We start from the raw sequence: 19,864 nt of genomic DNA on the forward strand, positions 1-19,864 counted from the left end.
CTTTTAATGTTTGATTTATTACAGCATTATAATATTTTTTGGGAAGCCGCCCAGCCAGATGGGCGGGGTATAAATAATAATAATAATAATAATAATAATAATAATAATAATAATAATAATAATAATTGCAAGCAAGAAGATTCGAAATGAAAGGCTAAAACAGTTTATAATATCAGCAACCACAGGAGCCAACTCTTAGGGGCAGTTATATGGAGTCAGGGCAAATTCAAAGAGGTCCCATTGCTGCAGGAGAAGGAAAAAGGCAGAACCACACACATGTAGGGAGAAGCTATGACAGCATAAACATGTTCAGAACTATACATCTGTAGTGTAGATAAACCTTTTGTGTAAAAATTCACTAAGGCTGGTTTATGTATACGGCGTTAGGGCACTGTGATTATCTGCCAAACTCCTAAGTGCTACCTGTCCCTTTCTCTGAATACACATTTCAGAACAAATCTCTTATCTATGTAATTTTCTCTAAAACATTGTTGCTTTTTCTTTTAAAAGAGCTGATTGCTTGTTGGAAGCCTTAACGTTTACTGTGTATCCATTTCCTACATAATTTGACCGTACTTCCAGCTGAGGTAATGTAAATCAAAACAATTTTGCACCTGATAAACCTGAGAATGTTGCAGTGCCCACAGAGACAGAGTAAGCATAGAGACAAAGGCGTTCACACACAAACACAGAAAATTCGACACTAATTACAAGTACAAGCATGTTACAGCAACCATGGCTACTCTCCATTGCAGACAGAGGGCAAATCACCAGAACAACAATGTCCATTGAAGCTGCTGTGCTTATGATGGTTTCTGAAGTGGAGCGGAGGAAATCTCTGTCCTTTCAACATATCCTTTGGAATTTCCCAGCCTACGTGCCATGGCACCGGACTTGCCCGATTATATTCTGGTACCTACAACAAATACCTCTTTGTGGCAGACCCATGCATTCAAGAGATGTTGGCTATGATTCATTCTTCAGCTAATGAAGCATTCAAAAAAACAAAACTGCATCTTATCATATGCTCCAGTTCTCCCAGGGTAGTCCTGAATTTCTGATTCCTATTCCTAAAAAAGAGCGAGTCAATTTTCTCACTCTTTTGATTTTTGAGGTTTGGGATGGGAAGTACCTTAATTTTAATGTTGAAGTTGATACAATATGCACTAGAGTTGCTACATTTTCGATTTGTTACATTTCAGCACCAAAGTCTCTAGAAGCAGATGCACGCCACTTCTTAAGAAAAGATTATTTCACAGACTGTAGCTGGGAAGGTTTACTTTGCCTTATAATGCTAGAAGGCATTTGTGGTTTTCTAGTTACCAGAATCTCATTATCACACATTTCCTAAAAGAAAAACCAATGGCCAGACTTTTGTGGGTGGTGGGGTGGGGGGGGGGAGAGAATTGCAAATAAACTTCTCCCTCTATTCCCCCAACACCCTTCTATCCAGCTAATAGATGGTGCTGAATGTGTTTGAATTAAATCTATTCTATAGTAAATCCTGATCCATTGTGAGGTTAAGCAGTGTATTAAACTTCTCATTTAGGACAAGCTAACTGCTGCAGTCTAAATATATTCCTCATCCTTTTCTTCTTGAATATATCACAACACAACACACACACACATGCTGAGCTAAAGTGGCCCACTTTTTCTTATCTAATGTTGCTTTCTCATATACTTGAAAAATATTATGCGTAATAAAGGCATAATCTGACAAATTCCCAGATATCTCATTTCTCTTGATTTATACCTAGAGACTATTAGCCACTCAATAATGTGCTCATCCATATTAATGAGCAATAATTATAATTTCTCCTCATAAACCTTGTACCCTGAAACCTTACCACAGTGTAGGGAATCTGGGGTGGAGGTAAATGCAATACTCTGTGTAGCCCTCTAGATTCTTCCAAGGGCATACCCCTTACTAATCTTGCTCTGAGCTCTACAGAAGTGCTTTTGCCTGAATGTGGCTGTGTGAGTGGAAACCTCTGGCTTTCATATGGCTGGAGCATTGCCAACTGAGCCTCTTAGGCTTGCCAATCGGAAGGTCAGTGGTTCGGATTGGTTCGGATTCCCACGACGGGGTGAGCTCCCGTTGCTCTGTCCCGGCTCCTGCCAACCTAGCTGTTTGAAAGCATACCAGTGCAAGTAAATAAATAGGTACCACTCCGGAGGGAAGGTAAATGGCGTTTCCGTACACTCTGGCTTCCGTCACGGTCCTCCGTGCATCAGAAGCGGTTTAGTCATGCTGGCCACAAGACCCGGAAAGCTGTTTGTGGACAAATGCTGGCCTGAAAGCAAGATTAGTGCCGCAACCCCATAGTCGCCTTTGACTGGACTTAACTGTCCAGGGGTCCTCTATCTTTTTTTACCTTTACCTACAAAGATCACATCTATAACTCCATTCCTCTGGATCCTCATCCACTACTGGCTGGCATGTAGCCACCAGAAGGTTAAAATAAAAATAAATTTAAGTTGTTTTATCATATACTTTTAATACTTTCGGGGGGGGGGGTTGATAAGATTTGTAAGATTCACCAGAAAAGTGGTATCAAAATAAATAGTTCAAGGTGTTTTTACTAGATTATTTTATGCCTAGATGGGATCCCAGTCTATTCATCATCACTAATACAAAAGGTTTACTCACCAAACACTTCCGTCATTCCAGGAGACACTTAGAGAAAAGTTAGTTTTCTGATAGGCACTTGTGTGTTTAAACAGAAAGGGATATTGAAGACAAACCACCCGACAACTTGCCCACAGCCAATTTGCATTTCTGCCTTTGCTAAGTTACAGTCAGCACAACTTCGCAGCTTGGAATGCACAGCTGACACAAAATGGTGGCAGTGCTGACATGGGGGCTACGGTACTTTTCCCCATGACCTCAACGCATAATTACTTCACTGAACAAATAAAACTCTCGCTGGGAGGAAACGGGATAAAAAAAAGAAGCAGAATAAAGGTGCTAGGAACTACAACTCTGTAGCACATCAATGTAAGACCAGAAACTCCACGACTTGGCTCTCTAATCAGGGTACAATTATCCTAAACACAAATAGGCTGCAATTCTATGCAGCAGGTAGTAAGACCCACTGAAATCAGTGAGACTTACTTTGGAGTAAGCTGTGCTATTAGTCAAATTAAACTTTAAAAAAGGTATCAAACATTTGCCAACCTTCCCACCTTCAAAGGTCAAAACATTGGAAGGGAGCAGGAGTTAGCTATTACCTCCCAAGTTTTTCCTTTGACCTTTGGAACTAAAGAGGAAATAGTCCCAGAGCATAGTTAGGTTCATTACAGATATGAAGCTATTATGCTGCCTTGTCCAAGTCAGCTAATGGTACATCTATACAGTACAGGCTACATGGAGTGGCAGCATCTAGTTGTCTGACTAGCTTTACCTAGAGATGTCAGAAACTGAACCTGGGAACTCCTGCCTGCAAAATGGGTGCTCTACCATGAGGTTTATCTTTTCATAAACTTAGGAAATTATCTTTTAACTACTAAGATGTTTTAAGAGTCTTTTTGAAGCATTTGCTTAAAAGAATGTTAATGGCCTGAAATAACTTCCATTACAGAATAAGTTTTCTGCATGAACAAAAAAAAAAAAGGCAGCACTCCAAATGCATGGCATACAGAAAAGGAAGATTGCATCCAGAACGCCAATGAAATCATGCCAGGGAAAAACCATTAGTGACTCGATGTGCCCACCTGTATAGTCTCCATATTCCTGTATCAGTTGGTTTTTGCCACTTGAGCAAAGAGACAGGCAAAGGGCTGTTTAACACTCTCCTCCAGGGTGAACAGCTAGAGAGATTTTTTTTAGTATGTATCTCATGCTAAATGTAATGTGGGTCATCAGAGGGGCCTGTGGGGCTTAAGAGGCCCTTTGCCTGAACCTCAGCTCAGAGATTCTGTGGAGAGCAAGTGCTCAGTTCAGAATGTGACCCCCCCGCCCCCAAGTCAGCCAGCACTATAAGAGGGCAGATTTGAGATAACTCTTTGCAGAGATAAGGGAAAGAAAAATCTTTCCAACCATAAAAGCACCCAGCTTCTTTCAAGCAAGGTGGCAAAATACTTTTCAGTAAAACAGTAAAACAGGAACTTCCAGTGCTGGCATGACACGCAAATACTTGGTTAGTTGCTGTGGCAATACTACAAAGGATTGTGGTGCACTGAGTTCCACTTGCCTGCATATTCATATGTTTTACAGTTCCTCGACTCACAAGTTACGGAAGTAGACAGGCATGGGCCAGCAAAGACAAAGAGCCAGACGGAGGAAAATACTCTTCCTAATGCACTTTGAATCTCTACAATCACATCAATTCAGATGCAACTTTATCAAGAGCTGAATGCTTTATTAGCTTATAAACTTAAGGACAATAGGCTCTTTGTATGGCTTTGGAAGAAGTCCAATGAACGTTCAGCATGCATAGATTCAAATATATATTATGTCCTACCATAAGGATACCACCCACTATAAAAACAGCTTGGGTGGATATGCAGAATGAAGTCTTAGGGCCAGCAATTGAGCTTCATGAACTTGGGCAGAGGGAAATTTTCCAATGTATATTCTACCCTTAAGTTCCTATAGACACCATCACCAAAGTTAGTTAACAAAATAAAACAAAGTCTACCTTCCACATCACAAGAGATTTTCCCTTGAAGTTGAAAGGAGTGTGGGGTTTACAGGTATCAGTAATCCACATTACATGGCTTTCGACTGAATGCACACCTAAATGCACATGTTCATAGGGATGCACACTCATGTGCAAATCTGTTCTTGCTGGCAGCAGGTTACATGGCACATCAGAGTGGTATATAATGCCATCTGCCCTCCTTGCTGCCTCATAAACTACTAGCCTTGTGTTGGTTGGGCTGCCTGAATGTCCGCTGCATAGGCAGCAGTGATGTTTGAGCCAGAAAACCTGTGGCCAAGTTTCTCACTGGTGGAGAGAAGCCCTTATTACTTTAAATTAAGCCATTACTTTAAATTAAGCACTTGTGGGTCACCTCAGAGGGGCAACACCAATACTTCTGATTGTCATGAAAGTGCCATCCCCTTGCTACTGGTGTTCTTTACCTGTGAGGTTTGTTCATTGTTGTTACTTTTGCTGTGGGCTCGATATATGTTGCCTGACATAGCAGAGGATGTACAAAGTCTTGCCACAAAGGAGAAAGAAAGTGGTGTGCGTCCCACAGGGTGAGAACATACTAGAAGAAAACCTCGATTGGCTGAGAGCTGCAGTGGGGAGCAGGGCGGTTGTCATTACATCCCAAGTGAGAAACATGGGCTGGGAGGCCAAATATTATTAAACAGCTACTAAAAGGTGTTTCTGGCCACTGAGACTACCTCAGCGTCCAGTAACAGAGCTGGATCGAGAAAGAGTACCACATGCCCCAGAGGTGTTTTGTTTGTACTCAAAATTGGGCTTTTAGTGTTGCAGGTCCAGCCCTCAGTTACCAGTTCAAGTTAGACAGGTGCTGTGTGTCATGATATTTAGGTACCTACAGGAGATACCTTTCCATTTAAAAAGGCTTCCACTGAGCTGTAACCCAGTCATTAATGGAATAATAATTGCATACCTTTTTTCATTGCCTTTAGAATTCGTATTTTTGTACTTTAGCTTGTTTTTATCTCACTGTAAACCACTTTGGTGGCTTCAGGCAGTGAAGCAGTTTATAAGATTATGAAAAAGAGTAATAAATAAATTTATGTGGCATGGACAGACAGCACCAACATGCACATCCAGTTTAGGCTCCTGGCTTCAGATCGAGCAAGTGTCACACACAGAGAAGGCTGCTTCCATGTATGGACCTCCTTAGTTGGAGCAAGGAAAAAAGCAAAGGTGTGGAGCAGAGGAGGAGAATAAAATTAGGGGGGAAATCCTTACTTTCCCTCTCTGTGTCGCCGTATTTTTCTGATTCCTACCTTTTTTTGTTTCCTATACTTTCAGTCAAGCATGTAGTAAAGGTAAAGGTACCCCTGCCCGTACGGGCCAGTCGTGTCCGAATCTAGGGTTGTGCGCCCATCTCACTTAAGAGGCTGGGGGCCAACGCTGTCCGGAGACACTTCCGGGTCATGTGGCCAGTGTGACGAAGCTGCTCTGGCGAGCCAGCACCAGTGCAGCACACGGAAACACCATTTACCTTCCCGCTATAAAGCAGTACCTATTTATCTACTTGCACTTAGGGGTGCTTTCGAACTGCTAGGTGGACAGGAGCTGGGACCGAAGACGGGAGCTCACCCCACCGTGGGGATTCGAACCGTCGACCATGCGATCGGCAACTCCTAGGCACTGAGGTTTTACCCACAGCGCCACCCGCGTCCCACAAGCATGTAGTACTGAGAGACAATGGCTGCATTTCCCAATTTGTCTCTGCTTTTCCCCGTGTCATTCCACACTTTCCAAAGGAGTGTTCTCTCTCTTTCTCTGCATAGACCAAAAGATGGACCGTGGGGGCATACATATAACAAATGTGAACACCAACCTCATAGATAAAGTATACTTTTGCTTCAACATAAATTCCCATACGCACTACGGCACGGACGGCTGCATTCATACCTGGGAAGGAGAAAGCAAAGAGAGGCAAGGTTAACATTGTTACCAAACCAACAGTAACTTGAAGTGTCTTTAACGATAAACAAACTGTACTTTTTAGCATGAAAAGGCACGTTACAAAACTAATTCTGATTGTTTCTTTAGAAAGGACACTGTGTATTGTAATTATATGCTTTGTTGACATATATATGACCGGCACAGGAAGCCCATGTAGAAATATGCAGTCTCCCCATGAAATTCACACGGCATCAAGGAATGGTTGAACATTTGTTGATGCAAAATTCCAGGGTGTCCCAAAGACCAATCACAACCAACAGGAAGCCATCACACCGCCGGGCCTGCACAGTGCCAGCATGGACAGAGATACAAGAGAGACAATTCCCTACTCAACCATGAAGCTCATTGAATGAGCCTGAGCCAATTACTACCTCTCACCTGAACTATTTCAACCAATAGTTGAATTCTTCATGTACATCAATCACCCTGAGCTCCATAGGGTAAGGTAAGATACAAACAAAATAACAAGATCTCCTCCAACATTGCCCCATTTTCTTCAATAAACTGCAAAATGTTCTGCGTGTGGTGTGACAAGTCACCATGTGTTTGCTGAATAACCCCAGGGCACAACTGTGAACCACAGAGCTCTGCAGAATTTGGGTTTGAGTAGTCCTGACAGCAAATTTCCAAGAACAGCAATTTCCTTTAAGGACAAATTGAAGGGTAAGTGTAAGGCAGTATAATGATATTGCAATAAGTCACAATGAAGAATTTCCAATATCTGTGATGTGCTTTAATTTGCCCTGTATAGCACACAGTAATCTCTAAGTGGTAGAGTGCAGGATTACCCTACTGGGTATGAGGGTTACGTATAAAGGAATTTGTAAATGGAAAACAAAGGGATCTAAATTGGGAAGTGGAACGATGTAGATGACGGAGCTAGCAGCAATGGTCATACTGTAAAATCTACACCAAAATCCTCCCCACTTAGTTATCTTAAGAAAAAGTATTTCTGTCTGGCAGTATTCAAGAACACCACTCCAAACTCCATCCTTAACTTGTGGATGTTACAGACCCAGTTAGGTTCATAAAAGCTTTCTTTGTTTGCAAGTTTCACTGATTCATAACAAAAGTCTGTGCAAGCTACCATAAATTAGTTGCTAATATCCTTGTTCCACAAACTAGGGTTCAATACTTTAAAAGCTTCTTGTTTTACAAAGCATAAGACAAACATAGGCTAGTGGCTTCCAAACTTTTTTACAAATGGGTCTGTAAAGAGAATTGTAACCCCCTGCCCCAAATGAAAACTTTTTCCTGTCTGCTTCCCTGGATCAACATCCTTTTCCAGCAACTTGATGACCCACTCACAAGGCTCCAAAGATGCACCAATGGCATCATTGGAACCAGTTGCGCAAACCAGTGAACAAGATGACCCAAATACCTAATCCCATCACTGATGATGAACATTAACATGGCCTGACTGCCTGTATGACAGTAACATGCTATTGCCAAGTAGGTAGCTGGATCCATTCACCTTCCTGAACATTCAACTGTGGTTTTAATTGCCTGAAGGTATCTTATGCACTGAAGATCATTTATGGCTTGGGAGCACAGGCCCACAGCAGTGGAAAATAGATCTTCAAGAATCCAATACCAGCTTGTGAAGGACAAATGCCCCTTGTGCCCTGGCAAGGCAGCATGTTCAGCAGCACACAGTGCCCATCACACAGGTTTACAGAGAATGTGGGGTAGAGTCACACTAAAAACTAACGCAGACAGAAGTATATGAGTCAGTTGCCTCCCTTCCCTGAGTCATTTGGTACATGTAGAGAACCCTAAAATTATGACTATTTAAATGCCATGATCAACTGGACATGTGTGAGCAGATCTAGACTTCAGCATGTGCCATGGCAAGACTATTCTTGCAACAATTCTCTCACATAATCTGGGGAGCAAATGGTTCTGTGCCTTCAGCACAAGTACACAGCTTGTACACATTCAATCATTCTAAAATCCACTGAGAATCAGTGAGTTGACCGGAGAGGAGTAACCACATGTGGCCTGAAACAGAGATATTGGGGAGCAGCCAGGATATGCCTCCTTTGGTGGGATTACAGTTCAGTTGTAAAGTTCGTGTCTCACATGAAGGAAGCTCCAGGCATCTCTAGTTGGAAATACCTGACTCATTATAAGATAGCTTTGTGTTTGTATTTGTTAACGGCCCCCTTGCACTCTCAGTGCTAAATGAAGAGAGGGGAAATTGTCTGACTATTGTTCTGCTTCAACAGCCAGCCTCATCAAAATTCCAGAGAAATTTGCCAGAAAATACTCACTCTGCCAAAGACTACAGTCAGAACCTAGGTTACTTATTCCAGAGTTGCAAACGCCTTGGGAGTTTCTGGATCTTGATAGTCATCGGAGCTTAGGAGGGTCATCTCCCAAGCCACTATTGACATCTGGATCTGAAAATCACGACCTAGTAAAAATTTCCAGAGGGGAACCCTTGTAGTCACCCCTCCCAAGAAACCCACAAAATAATATTGGGGTACCTTAAGAACTAGCTAAATTTTATGGCATATGCCAGGGTTAGCCAATGTGGTGTTCACAAGGCACTGCTGCACTGCAACAACACCTGAAAGGCAAAATCCTCACTACCCCTAACATAAGCTTTCATGAACTTACCTAAGTCTACTTTGTCAATATTCTGCTTTGTATACCTAAGATTTCGCTTCATGCATTTCACCTTTCGCTTTCACCTTGCAATGTGATGGATTGAAGTCAGTGTTAACTAGAATTTAAGTGTAGGTTAAATAAACACACCTTTAACCTTTTACAGAAGCAGATTGGTGATAATGCAATCAACCTGCAGTTGGGCATGGAGCTAATCACAAGCTACAGTTATAGATAGCACAGATGTCCAGGCATTGGTAATATTAACACATGTAGTGTGTTAAAAATCCTATGTCTGTATTTAACCCACAAGTGATGGCACTGAACTTATTGATAAATTGTGTTTCAGCTGTTTCATGCTGTATTCTTCCATGTGAATTCCTTCATTGCAGAATAGCCGCCTGAATTAAGATCAGTTAGAAAGTGTCTTGAGACACTGAAACATTCTGCCACTGGGTTATAGATACTGTCATTTATGAAATCGATGTCCATTCATTGTTTTGCATAGAGACTGACCTATCTGGCCCAGTGTTAGAAACTGAGATGTGAAAGCAGGAGCTAAATGGCACCTTAATCCTAGGTTATAGGCGCCACAAGAGAATGTCGTGACCGACTCTGGGGTTGCGGCGCTCATCTCGCTTTATTGGCCGAGGGAGCCGGCGTACAGCTTCCGGGTCATGTGGCCAGCATGACTAAGCCGCTTCTAGCAAACCAGAGCAGGGCATGGAAACGCCGTTTACCTTCCCGCTGGAGTGGTACCTATTTATCTACTTGCACTTTGACATGCTTTCGAACTGCTAGGTTGGCAGGAGCAGGGACCGAGCAACGGGAGCTCACCCCGTTGCAGGGATTTGAACCGCCGACCTTCTGATCGGCAAGTCCTAGGCTCTGTAGTTTAACCCACAGCGCCACCCGCATCCCTTGTGGGCAGATGATAAAGGTAAAGGTAAAGGTACCCCTAATAAAGGAGTTAATAATTTTGATAATAGGGTGGTGTTTTCGTATATTAAGTGTCATTAGAAGTTTTAATAGTTGAATACAATGGCGGTTTTTCAAGTACGGGCCAGTCTTGCCAGACTCTAGGGTTGTGCGCTCATCTCACTCTAGAGGCCGGGAGCCAGCGCTGTCTGCAGACACTTCCAGGTCACGTGGCAAGCGTGACAAGTTGCATCTGGTGAGCCAGTGCAGCACATGGAACGCCGTTTACCTTCGTGCTGGTAAGCGGTCCCTATTTATCTACTTGCACCCGGAGGTGCTTTCGAACTGCTAGGTTGGCAGGCGCTGGGACCGAACGACGGGAGCGCACACCACTGTGGGGATTCGAACCGCCGACCATGTGATCGGCAAGTCCTAGGCGCTGAGGTTTTACCCACAGCGCCACCCACATCCCTCGGGCAGATGATAGCATAGCACAAATCACCCTGGAAAATGGACAAGTAAAAGAATCCCTGATGTTGTAGATGACATTATTAAGTCTTAGGATAATTTTGCCACAGCAGCTAACTGGGCCCCAGTCCACAAAAGCCCATGCAATAACAACAAATTTGATAGTCTTGAAGACACCACAGGGTTCTTTGTTGTCTTTGGCCTAGTGTGAATGCATTCTTCCCTAGTCCTCTTCCTGAACCCTCAATTGTAGTAATTTGAATCTGATCTGATTGTTATCCAGACAGCTTGGATTATGCAGTTTCATGTTGCCTCCAACCCCAGGGAAGTCAAGTGCAGCCTTTATTCTGAGTGCTCACTGTGTGGGTGTAGGAGAAAATACAGCACTGAATTCAGCGGTATCACCCTATTCACAAGAATACAGATCAATTCTCTCCAAATCAAATTTTAAACCGGCTGATGTCTAGCCCTTCTGGTGCAAACCATGTCAGACAAAACGGTTTCAGCCTCTATCCTGATTGATGCTGACGATTCAAATTTCAGCAGCTCAAAATAATCAACAGCTCATTGATGCTCATTATCTATCAATAATCAGCCCACACCAAAGTCAAAAGAAAGGATCACCCATATTGCATAATGCAACAGCATGATGCACCATAGTACTGGATTATATCCACTTGCAGGATCCCACTTGTACAACAGACTTCCACTAGCATGTATGGGGCTTTCCCTTCCTTTCCTCTGCCCCAATGCCACAGTTCCTACCCCACCCCCCAAAATCTGATCCAGCAGGTTGAGGAATTTTCCAGAGAAGACTGAGAATGTGAAGGCTGCAAAAGGAGGAGAGAAGGAAAAGCCCAGCCATGCCTGCTGATGTGATGCTGGACTTCTCGGACAGTACCTGCAGGTCTCCAATAAAATGACACAACACTTATTGTTTCATTTTGAACAGAACTAATAAGGTGCTTTAACCAAAGCCATGCTGTATTTCAATAAAAATAGTATCAGATATCCTACAGCCATGATAATCTCATAAACCATGATTAAAGCTGCATAATTTATATTTCCCAAAGGGAACCCAAAATCTGCCTTTCTTAGTAAGTAGTGTCCTCACTTTAATGAATTTGTCTGGTAATCCTTTTCTATAATAAGCTTTCTCCCAAATTAGAAAAGTAAAACGGAATATGTAGGTTAATGGGGTTTCCCACCCCCCTTGCATGCTTTCTATATTAATGAAGCTCGGCTGCTGATTGCTCGTTAGGTAACATGTCATTTTCAACTAAAATGAAGGTGTCTGGACAGATCTTTGAGTTGTTTCCTTGCAACTTGATTTCCCCTCCCCTATTATTTCCAAGCTATAGTTTAGTTACCAGGCCCTATTCTCTATTCCGCTGCTCAGCCATGGAGGACCTGCAGCAGAAAACCAGGGTGTCATTTCTGAGTGACTGCAGCTGACTCCTATGCGTATGAATCTAGGGACAAGATTTCTAGGCCATGGGATATGGCTTAAGCCCTAACACCTTCCTGCTTAGAAATAAAGCACCGTTGTGTTGGATCACCCGGCTGGAACTCAAGAGATACTAAATGCAGGATCATTTAAATGTGCTATGTGTTGGGTCAGACCCAAGGTCCATCAAGAGCTAACCACAGGCCTCCAGAAGTTCATAACCAGAAAACAAAGGTAATGGTCCTATAGTTTGTCATCAGCATAGCTCAGCCGGTTAGAGCATGGTGCTGATAATGCCAAGGTTGCAGGATCATTCCCTATACAGTGGTACCTCGGGTTAAGTACTTCATTCGTTCTGGAGGTCCGTTCTTAACCTGAAACTGTTCTTAACCCGAAGCACCACTTTAGCTAATGGGGCCTCCTGCTGCTGCCGCGCCGCTGGAGCACAATTTCTATTCTCATCCTGAAGCAAAGTTCTTAACCTGAAGCACTATTTCTGGGTTAGTGGAGTCTGTAACCTGAAGTGTCTGTAACCTGAAGCATATGTAACCCGAGGTACCACTGTATGGGACAGCTGCGTATTCCTGCATTGCTAGATGATCCTCAGGGTCCCTGTTCAAAGTTAACTACATCTCCCCTTTCCAATTTTATTTTATTTTTCAAAATTCCGTGCCTGCTACACATGCTCTGTTGTCAGTGGCCTGCTTTGGAGGAGGGGGTTTGAGTTCCTGAAAAATATACTTTGTATTTCTGAAAGCCTTGATGTTTCCCAGAGAATGCTGATGCTTTCCTCTTGTTTCTCAGGGTGGCTGTTTTGACTCCAGTCCTGTTGGCACTTGCCATCGTGGCTAACAGACACTCAGAAACATAGGTCCATGTGCATACATCATTATTACGGTAGTATTCTAGAGTCAATGACTCCTTACTGCGAACTACTTGTTTTTTATATATTGTAAGTAGTCTGTAAGTTGACAAAATACTGTATTGGCTTGAATATAAGCTGCACTTTTTTTCCTCCCATCAGATGTCAAAGGACTAAACAACTATCTGACGTTTCGAAGACATCTGAAGTCAGCCCTGTTCAGGGAAGTTTTTTAATGACTAATGTTTTAATATATTTTTAATCTCCTCTTGCAAGCTGCCCAGAGTGGCTGGAGAAACCCAGCCTGATGGGCGGGGTATAAGTAATAAATTTATTATTATTAATAATAATAATATTCCCCAAATTCTGACTGTGAAAAGTTAAAGTACGGCTTATATTTGCAGCCTTATAAAAATTGGCTTGGAGTGGGCTTGTCCCCGGATGTTGCCTGGTTTTGGCTGGGCCAGCTCCCAAGATGGCGGCATGGCAAGGAGATCCCTGAGAGAGAGCCAGAAGGTGGCAAGGAGGAGGAAGGAAAGGAGGAGCGCAGATGAGAGTGAGAGCAAGAGCAAGAAAGAAAGTCTGCTAGGAGGAGGAACAGGAGAGGCAGCCGGTGTGCTGGGACTGGCGCTAGCCCAAGGTGCTGCCTTGGTTTTAGCCCACCAAGGGGCACGTGAGTCCTGCCAACCACCGCCTCTCTCCACCTGTCCCGTTGGGGGACCATGGTAGCGAAGACCCTCTGGAAGCGCTGCTGCCCGTGGCTGTGGAGTGAAGATGCTGCCTCCTTGGCCCCCCTCGGCCCCCGCTCCTCCTCGGGCATTGTCATTTCCTTTCCCCCCTTTAATTTTAAAGGTGCAGCTTATATTCAGATGCAGCTTATATTTGGGCCAAGACGGTAAGTAAAATTTTCAGAGATACAGCATAACATTGGCACTGGGTAAATAATTGTACGTTTACCTCATGTAGTGGGGAGGTGAAATGCAGACATGCTGGTATCCTTTAAGTCAGGCACCCCCCAACTCGGTCCTCCAGATGTTTTGGGACTACAACTCCCATCATCCCTAGCTAACAGGACCAGTGGTCAGGGATGATGGGAACTGTAGTCCCAAAACATCTGGAGGGCCGAGATGGGGGGTGCCTGCTTTAAGTGCTTAAAAAGGCTCATTATTTGCACATTTGCTTTCTATTTCTGTATATATCACATGGAAATGTTTCTTTATTTTCAGATTGCTCTGACCTTTAGCTGCGAGAAACACGGTTTGTATTTTATTGTTAGGCAAAAATGATGTTTAAATTGTTGTTTCTACAGGCTCCTTTTACCAAACATATTCTCAAAACCATTTGGGTTGGATCTAGTCTTTGTTCCCACTGAAATTAAGAGGGTTAGGTATGACTAACGTCAGGCTGGTTTCAATGGGACCAAAATTCAATTAACTCCAATCCAATGTCAGCTCTCAACACTTTTAAATGTCTTGTTACTTCTCAGAGAACCTAAGACTTTTGTCACCGTTCACATTTTCAATTTAATCTTGAAACTTCTAATCAGGGAACGAGAATATGCAGAGACACAGAGGAATGGTATTTTAGTTAGAGGGCTAATGAGAGGCCATGGAAAGCAAGGCTTTATTTTATTCTTCACTGCTGTAATAGAAATTCAATTATATCTACAATAATGTAATTATCTTCTCGTATACAGAAAACTATCCTCAAGCATTAACAGTGCTCAGTCATTGCTGCACAGCCGCAGACATCAGATTTTAGCAGCAGCCTTTTATTTTGGCTGCGAAGGAGTTTATAGAGGGATACTGTTTGTTTGATGGCTGGAACTACTAGATGTGTGACATGATAATGCAAAATAACTTACAATTCAGTACTACCAATTTTTACAACAACCTGTCCCCTTTAATTCAGCAGGACAAATACAGCAGTAAATACAGTGGATTTAACAGAAATAGCGGCATTTTAGTATAGGTAGGTTTTAGTGGTTGGTGAATTACAAAGAAACTTCATCCTCAACCACAGTATTTATGTCAGCTGTCATAAATATTGCCCTATTCCCAATATGAGCTACCTATCAATAATATACTGTTTGCAAAAGGGACCTCTCTCATCTCTGATCAGTTGATGGGCACTGAGACATCTCTTGAAGGGTGTTTGTGTAAGAGTTTGTACCAAAACCGCAAATGGACTTCAAATGCTAGACCCTTTCCATTTGTCGCCTGACATCAGAATGATGATGCTGATTTCTATCCGCTGTGAATATATCCCTGAGCATACCATAAGGAGCTGGTACAATTCCGGATTCTGCCCTGAGATCCTTTTTTTGTGGTGCCTGAAAAGGCAGCCTTGGAATGTCTCTCACATCATGAGCGTACTGTCTTCACTTTCAGACAAGACATTGGCAATTATTTTACTGAAAAGGAGCCATAGCAGTGTGCAGCTTAGAAAATATGCAGCCCAAATCATATGCATCCGTAATTGAGAGTCCTGCCAAAGTCAGCGAGACTTACTCCTAAGTAATTGTGTTCATGACGACATTATTAATCCTCGCTTTAAAATATGAAGTATTAATATCTGTATGTATTCTTCTGTCTAGTTCCACCATACAAAACTAAAATTCTAGGATTGTATGAATATACAGGAGCAAATAAGGAGAAACTTGATATAATAGAAATATGCACGTGACACTTAAATCAGTGGTTGACTTTCAGAGAAAGAATGTGCATTCAGTTTCAAATTTCCAACTCCGATTAATGATGTGTACAAATGTTGAAAGAAAAAGTTTGGGCACTGAAGGACCAGCAAACAAGGAAAAACTAGTGGATCTAAAGAGCTGCTTTGCATAAGCTTTCCTCTGTAACCTCCAGCGTTGCAACTTTTAGTCAGAAGTTGCACTTGCTCCACCTTGTCTCAATGACCTTGAAAGATTATGACTCAAAGGCAGCCAGTGCATGCTTACTCTCTCCTTCCGGGATGTGGATACAAAACCCAGCCTGTGTTTCTGTTTCCCTGGCAGGTTAATAAAACAGAAACACACACACACACCTACTTTTCTCAGAGGGGTCCCTTTAATCTCCCTCCAGAAAAAATAATCATTCCAAGTCTTTAGGCTAGATTCAGCCCGTGCTCTTCCGATCCTGGAAGAAAACAAAAGGGCTTGGCTGATGCTCACAGCCTTTGCAATGCAAACTTTTCTTCTTCCCTCTTGGCTGTTCACATGCTACAGTTGTCAAGGGGCCATTTAGGTAACCAAATCGAGACACAATTTCAGGAGGAGGTTTAAATGTAGCAATGGACTGCCTTGTGGCAAAAATGTATTTTTCCTCTCCGTCTCTCTCACCCCCGCCCCGCCGCTGTTGCCTTTCTTATATAAGCCCCAGTCACGCTGGAATGTGTGCCAGGGCTCGCCCTCCGAATGATGCAGTTTATTTCCTTGGGAAAACTAGGATTTGCCCTCCTCCTGCTTCCCAGAGGCAGCACTTGAGTGTGGATTACTCGGGTTGCTACCTAGTCACGTTCTTTCGCCGGCATGACATGATGAAAGCTTAAGTAAGCAGAGAGAACGCGTGGAGGAGGGAGGGGTAATAATATTATTTGACCCCAAGTAGTACAGTGAAATTGCTTCTGTGCAACTTAATAATACCACTTAAGAACCTTCCGCTATAAAGCTAGCTAGCTTCACAGCACTGGCGAGGCGACTGCCCTCTGCACACTCTCAGGAGAACGGTTTTCCTTCGCGTGTGCTCAAGGAGAACCCGCAGGCTTTAGCTCCCGGTCTCAAAGCAAGCCCTGGTCCAGCCACTAACTGATGGATGGGCAACGTTCCCGGTGGAGCAAGGCAGACGGGGAGAAGATGTGCCGCCGATGCTTCCAACATGCGAGCGTGACGTACCGAGGCACAATCCGCAGCGACTCGCAAAGGATCACGTACACACTGGAGGCGGAGCCTGCGCCGGCCAGAAGAGCCCTGCCTCCGAGGATACCGGGAAGAAGGGCACGCGGGGGCCGCGAGCTGCAAGCGGAGTCATCGAATAATCGAATCACCGAATCGTGGACTTGGAAGGGACCCCAAAGGCTCATCCAGTCTAACCCCGCTGCAAGGCACGAATTACAGCTAAAGCATGCCTGACAGATGCCTATCCAAGCTCCGTTAAAAACCTCCAATCAAGTCGGTGGGCTTTACTTCTGAGTAGACCCGCTGCACAGGGCAGTCTCATCTAGTCCAGCCCCCTACAATGCAGGAATCTCAACGGAAACAACCGACTCAGTTAGTCGCAGGGGAGTGATCTTGAGCCGGTTCAGCCCTTAACGGAAATTGTGGCTCTTGATCGTGTTGCAAATTCCAGAGGTGTTAATCTTCCACTGCCTCCCGAGACAGACAGATGCCAACAGGAGCAGGAGAAGAACAAACCCCAGTTGGCTGCCGCCCAAGGAGGAGCCAGGCGTCTTGCAACGCGATTCTACCACCCCCTAGAAATCCCATGCAGCCCTATTAGTCACCGGTTGCAACTGTTGGGGGAAGTTATGAATGAGACGCAGGGTGCTATCCTGGCTCTCGTTAGACACGTGCGTGATTCCCATGCACGTTTACCACCGCGCCACCGCCATTTCTTCCTCTTAGGGTACATGGTCAAGTTCACTTAACCGCCACTGTCTTCGCCCTCTGAAGTGCATGATTCAAATTGTATGAATGCAGAAGGAAGTAAATCCAGAATTAACTGTCCAGAATTAACGCGTTCGTTGCTGGAAACCGCAGGAAGGGAGGGGGCTCAGGTCTTGCTTGCTGGTATTCCACAGGCATCTGTGAGAACAGGATGCTGGACTAGATGGGCCTCATCCAGCAGCCTGTTAAATTCTTAAGAATTAAAAATCGATTTCCTCACACTACTATTTCCAGTAAGTGGCTTGTTGTTTTTAGCCATATAAGGCTGTCTTGGAGAGCCCTTTGTCTATTCCGGATCAATTATGTGTTATATAAAGTGAAGGGAAAGCCTGAGGCTATCAGGTCTGGCAGAACCAAATACCACAGATGGTGGTATTTGACTAAGCAGACCCAGTGAAATCAGTGAACATGACTAAGTTAGGTCCCTTAGTTTCAACAGCTCTGAAATGAGTAAGTTAGTTGAATACCACCCAGTGGGTTTCCTCTTCCCTCTTGTAGCAGGCAGCCCCATCACTTCCAAAACCAGCCCAAACAACAAAGGCCTCCCTCGGTCTTTCCCCCTCCTCTGGTCTTCCCTCTCCTGCCAGAGAGGGGAAAGGCATTCTCATCTGAATGATAACCCAGTTCCCAGAGAGCCTGGCGGTGCTTGGTCCTTTAAGAGGAAGGTCACACGTTTGGGAATGTGATGGGAGAGGGAGGAGGAATGTCAGAAGCAATTTTTTCCCCGAGTCTGTTTCACTCTCACTCCAAGAACATTTTTAACTCAACCTTTGCAAAAAGGTTTGGGTTTTTCTCCTGTTAAACTGCAGCTCAGTTCTTAGCTACTTTACCAGCAGCAGAAAAATATAAAAAAAGAATAATCTTAGCTACGCAGCGCGTACCCTCTTTTATTTATCCCTACACCACCTATGCTTATTCCTGCAATCTTCACCTGTCAACATCCCCCACCAACCCTTCCCCCCCCTGCTCCTGCATATATGAATCCCCACTGCTTTCTGGCCCAGCCCTCTCACGTCCACTACCCTATGCCTTCTTAGGGACCCCTCCCTTTCCACCTGTAACGCTTCCAGTTTCTTTCCCGGAGCCATGCGTGCGCAGCTGAACCCTCCCTGCACGGAAACCACGTCCAGTCCCCTTTCAGGTCGGTCCCTGCTCCTCAAACCACCCCCCTAGAGGCATCTGGCAATGAGCTCCCCCCTTCGGTGGGGTTGGGGATTGCGCATAACATTACCCAATCCCCCCCAGCAACAAAAATAAAATCCTGTCTTACCTTGCGCATCGCCTCCGCTGGTCAACACCCCGATGGCTTTCCCCTTTCCGGAGAGATTCTCGAAGAACTTCTTGTCCGGCATGCTGTTGGAGGAAGGGATGAAGACTTTCGGGGCGGGATCCCGGGCGGCTTTGTCCCTGTCGCCGGGGGAAAGGAGCTGCTGGAGCGCAGGCGCCGAGCCCTGCTTTACTGGCGCGCCTTCCTTGGGTCTGGCTCCTTCGTTGGGGGAACGAGCCTCCCTGGGCGAAGCGGCTTCCTTGGCTCTGGCTCCTTCGGTGGGTGAAGGAGCTTCCTTGCGGGGCGCCCCTTCCTTGGGTCTCGCTCCTTCCTTGGGCGAAGCGACGGCTGCTTCCTTCGGCGAGGCGGAGCGCGGCGCCTCGGACTGCTGCTGCTGCTGGACGGCACCCTCGGCCGGAGGAGGGCTGTGCACGGACTCCACGCGCAAAGTTTGGATTTTGAACGAATAATAGACCTGGCTGCTTCCTAGATCACGGGGAGGAGGGAGGGGGGAAGAGAAAGAGAAACGATGAAACCCGGCAGAGAGAGATGCTGTGCGTGCAAACCGGGCGGCGCAAAGCAGGAGTCCCCCCCGCCTGCAGTGGCGACACGATATAGACTCTTCCTTCCCCTCTCTCCCTCCTGTGACAGCTCTACGCCAAGCAGCAGCAGCCCCGCCTCCTCCCCGGAGAAAGCCGCTTGTCGGCACTTTGACGGGCAGGAAGAAAGAGCCAATGGCGACGCGCAGGCAGGGGCGGGAGGTAGATCTTGCGTCGGGTTGCGAGTGACGTTGGGCTCGGAGGTGTAAAGATGCTTAGGTGGAGTGGAAGGAAGGATAACGCGTGGAGAGCAGAGAGGAGGGAAGAAGAGGGGTTGGGGGGGGAGTCTAGTGTGCCAGGTTTATGTATAAGCTAAACAAGCTATAGCTTAGGGCCCCACTCTCTTGGGGACCCCCCAAAAATCAAAGGGAAAAAACCTGGATGTACATTTCCAAAATAAGATAAAA

General features: G+C 44.8%; 1 protein-coding gene across 3 annotated transcripts in view; it reads right to left on the minus strand.

Annotated features, from left to right (window-relative positions):
* PFKP (phosphofructokinase, platelet) overlaps window positions 1–19,864 on the minus strand; it is a 60,326-nt gene that overhangs the window by 35,884 nt on the left and 4,578 nt on the right. For all 3 annotated transcript variants that reach the window (XM_081931605.1, XM_081931604.1, XM_081931606.1), the window contains exons 2-3: window positions 18,862–19,344; window positions 6,496–6,569 (exon numbers count right to left, since the gene is read on the minus strand). In XM_081931605.1, the coding sequence (XP_081787731.1) occupies window positions 6,496–6,569; window positions 18,862–19,344 (557 nt within the window). The remainder of the gene's footprint in view (window positions 1–6,495; window positions 6,570–18,861; window positions 19,345–19,864) is intronic.

This window comes from Podarcis melisellensis (genome assembly GCF_964234715.1).
Source record: "Podarcis melisellensis genome assembly, chromosome: 12".
Taxonomy (NCBI): Eukaryota; Metazoa; Chordata; class Lepidosauria; order Squamata; family Lacertidae; genus Podarcis; species Podarcis melisellensis.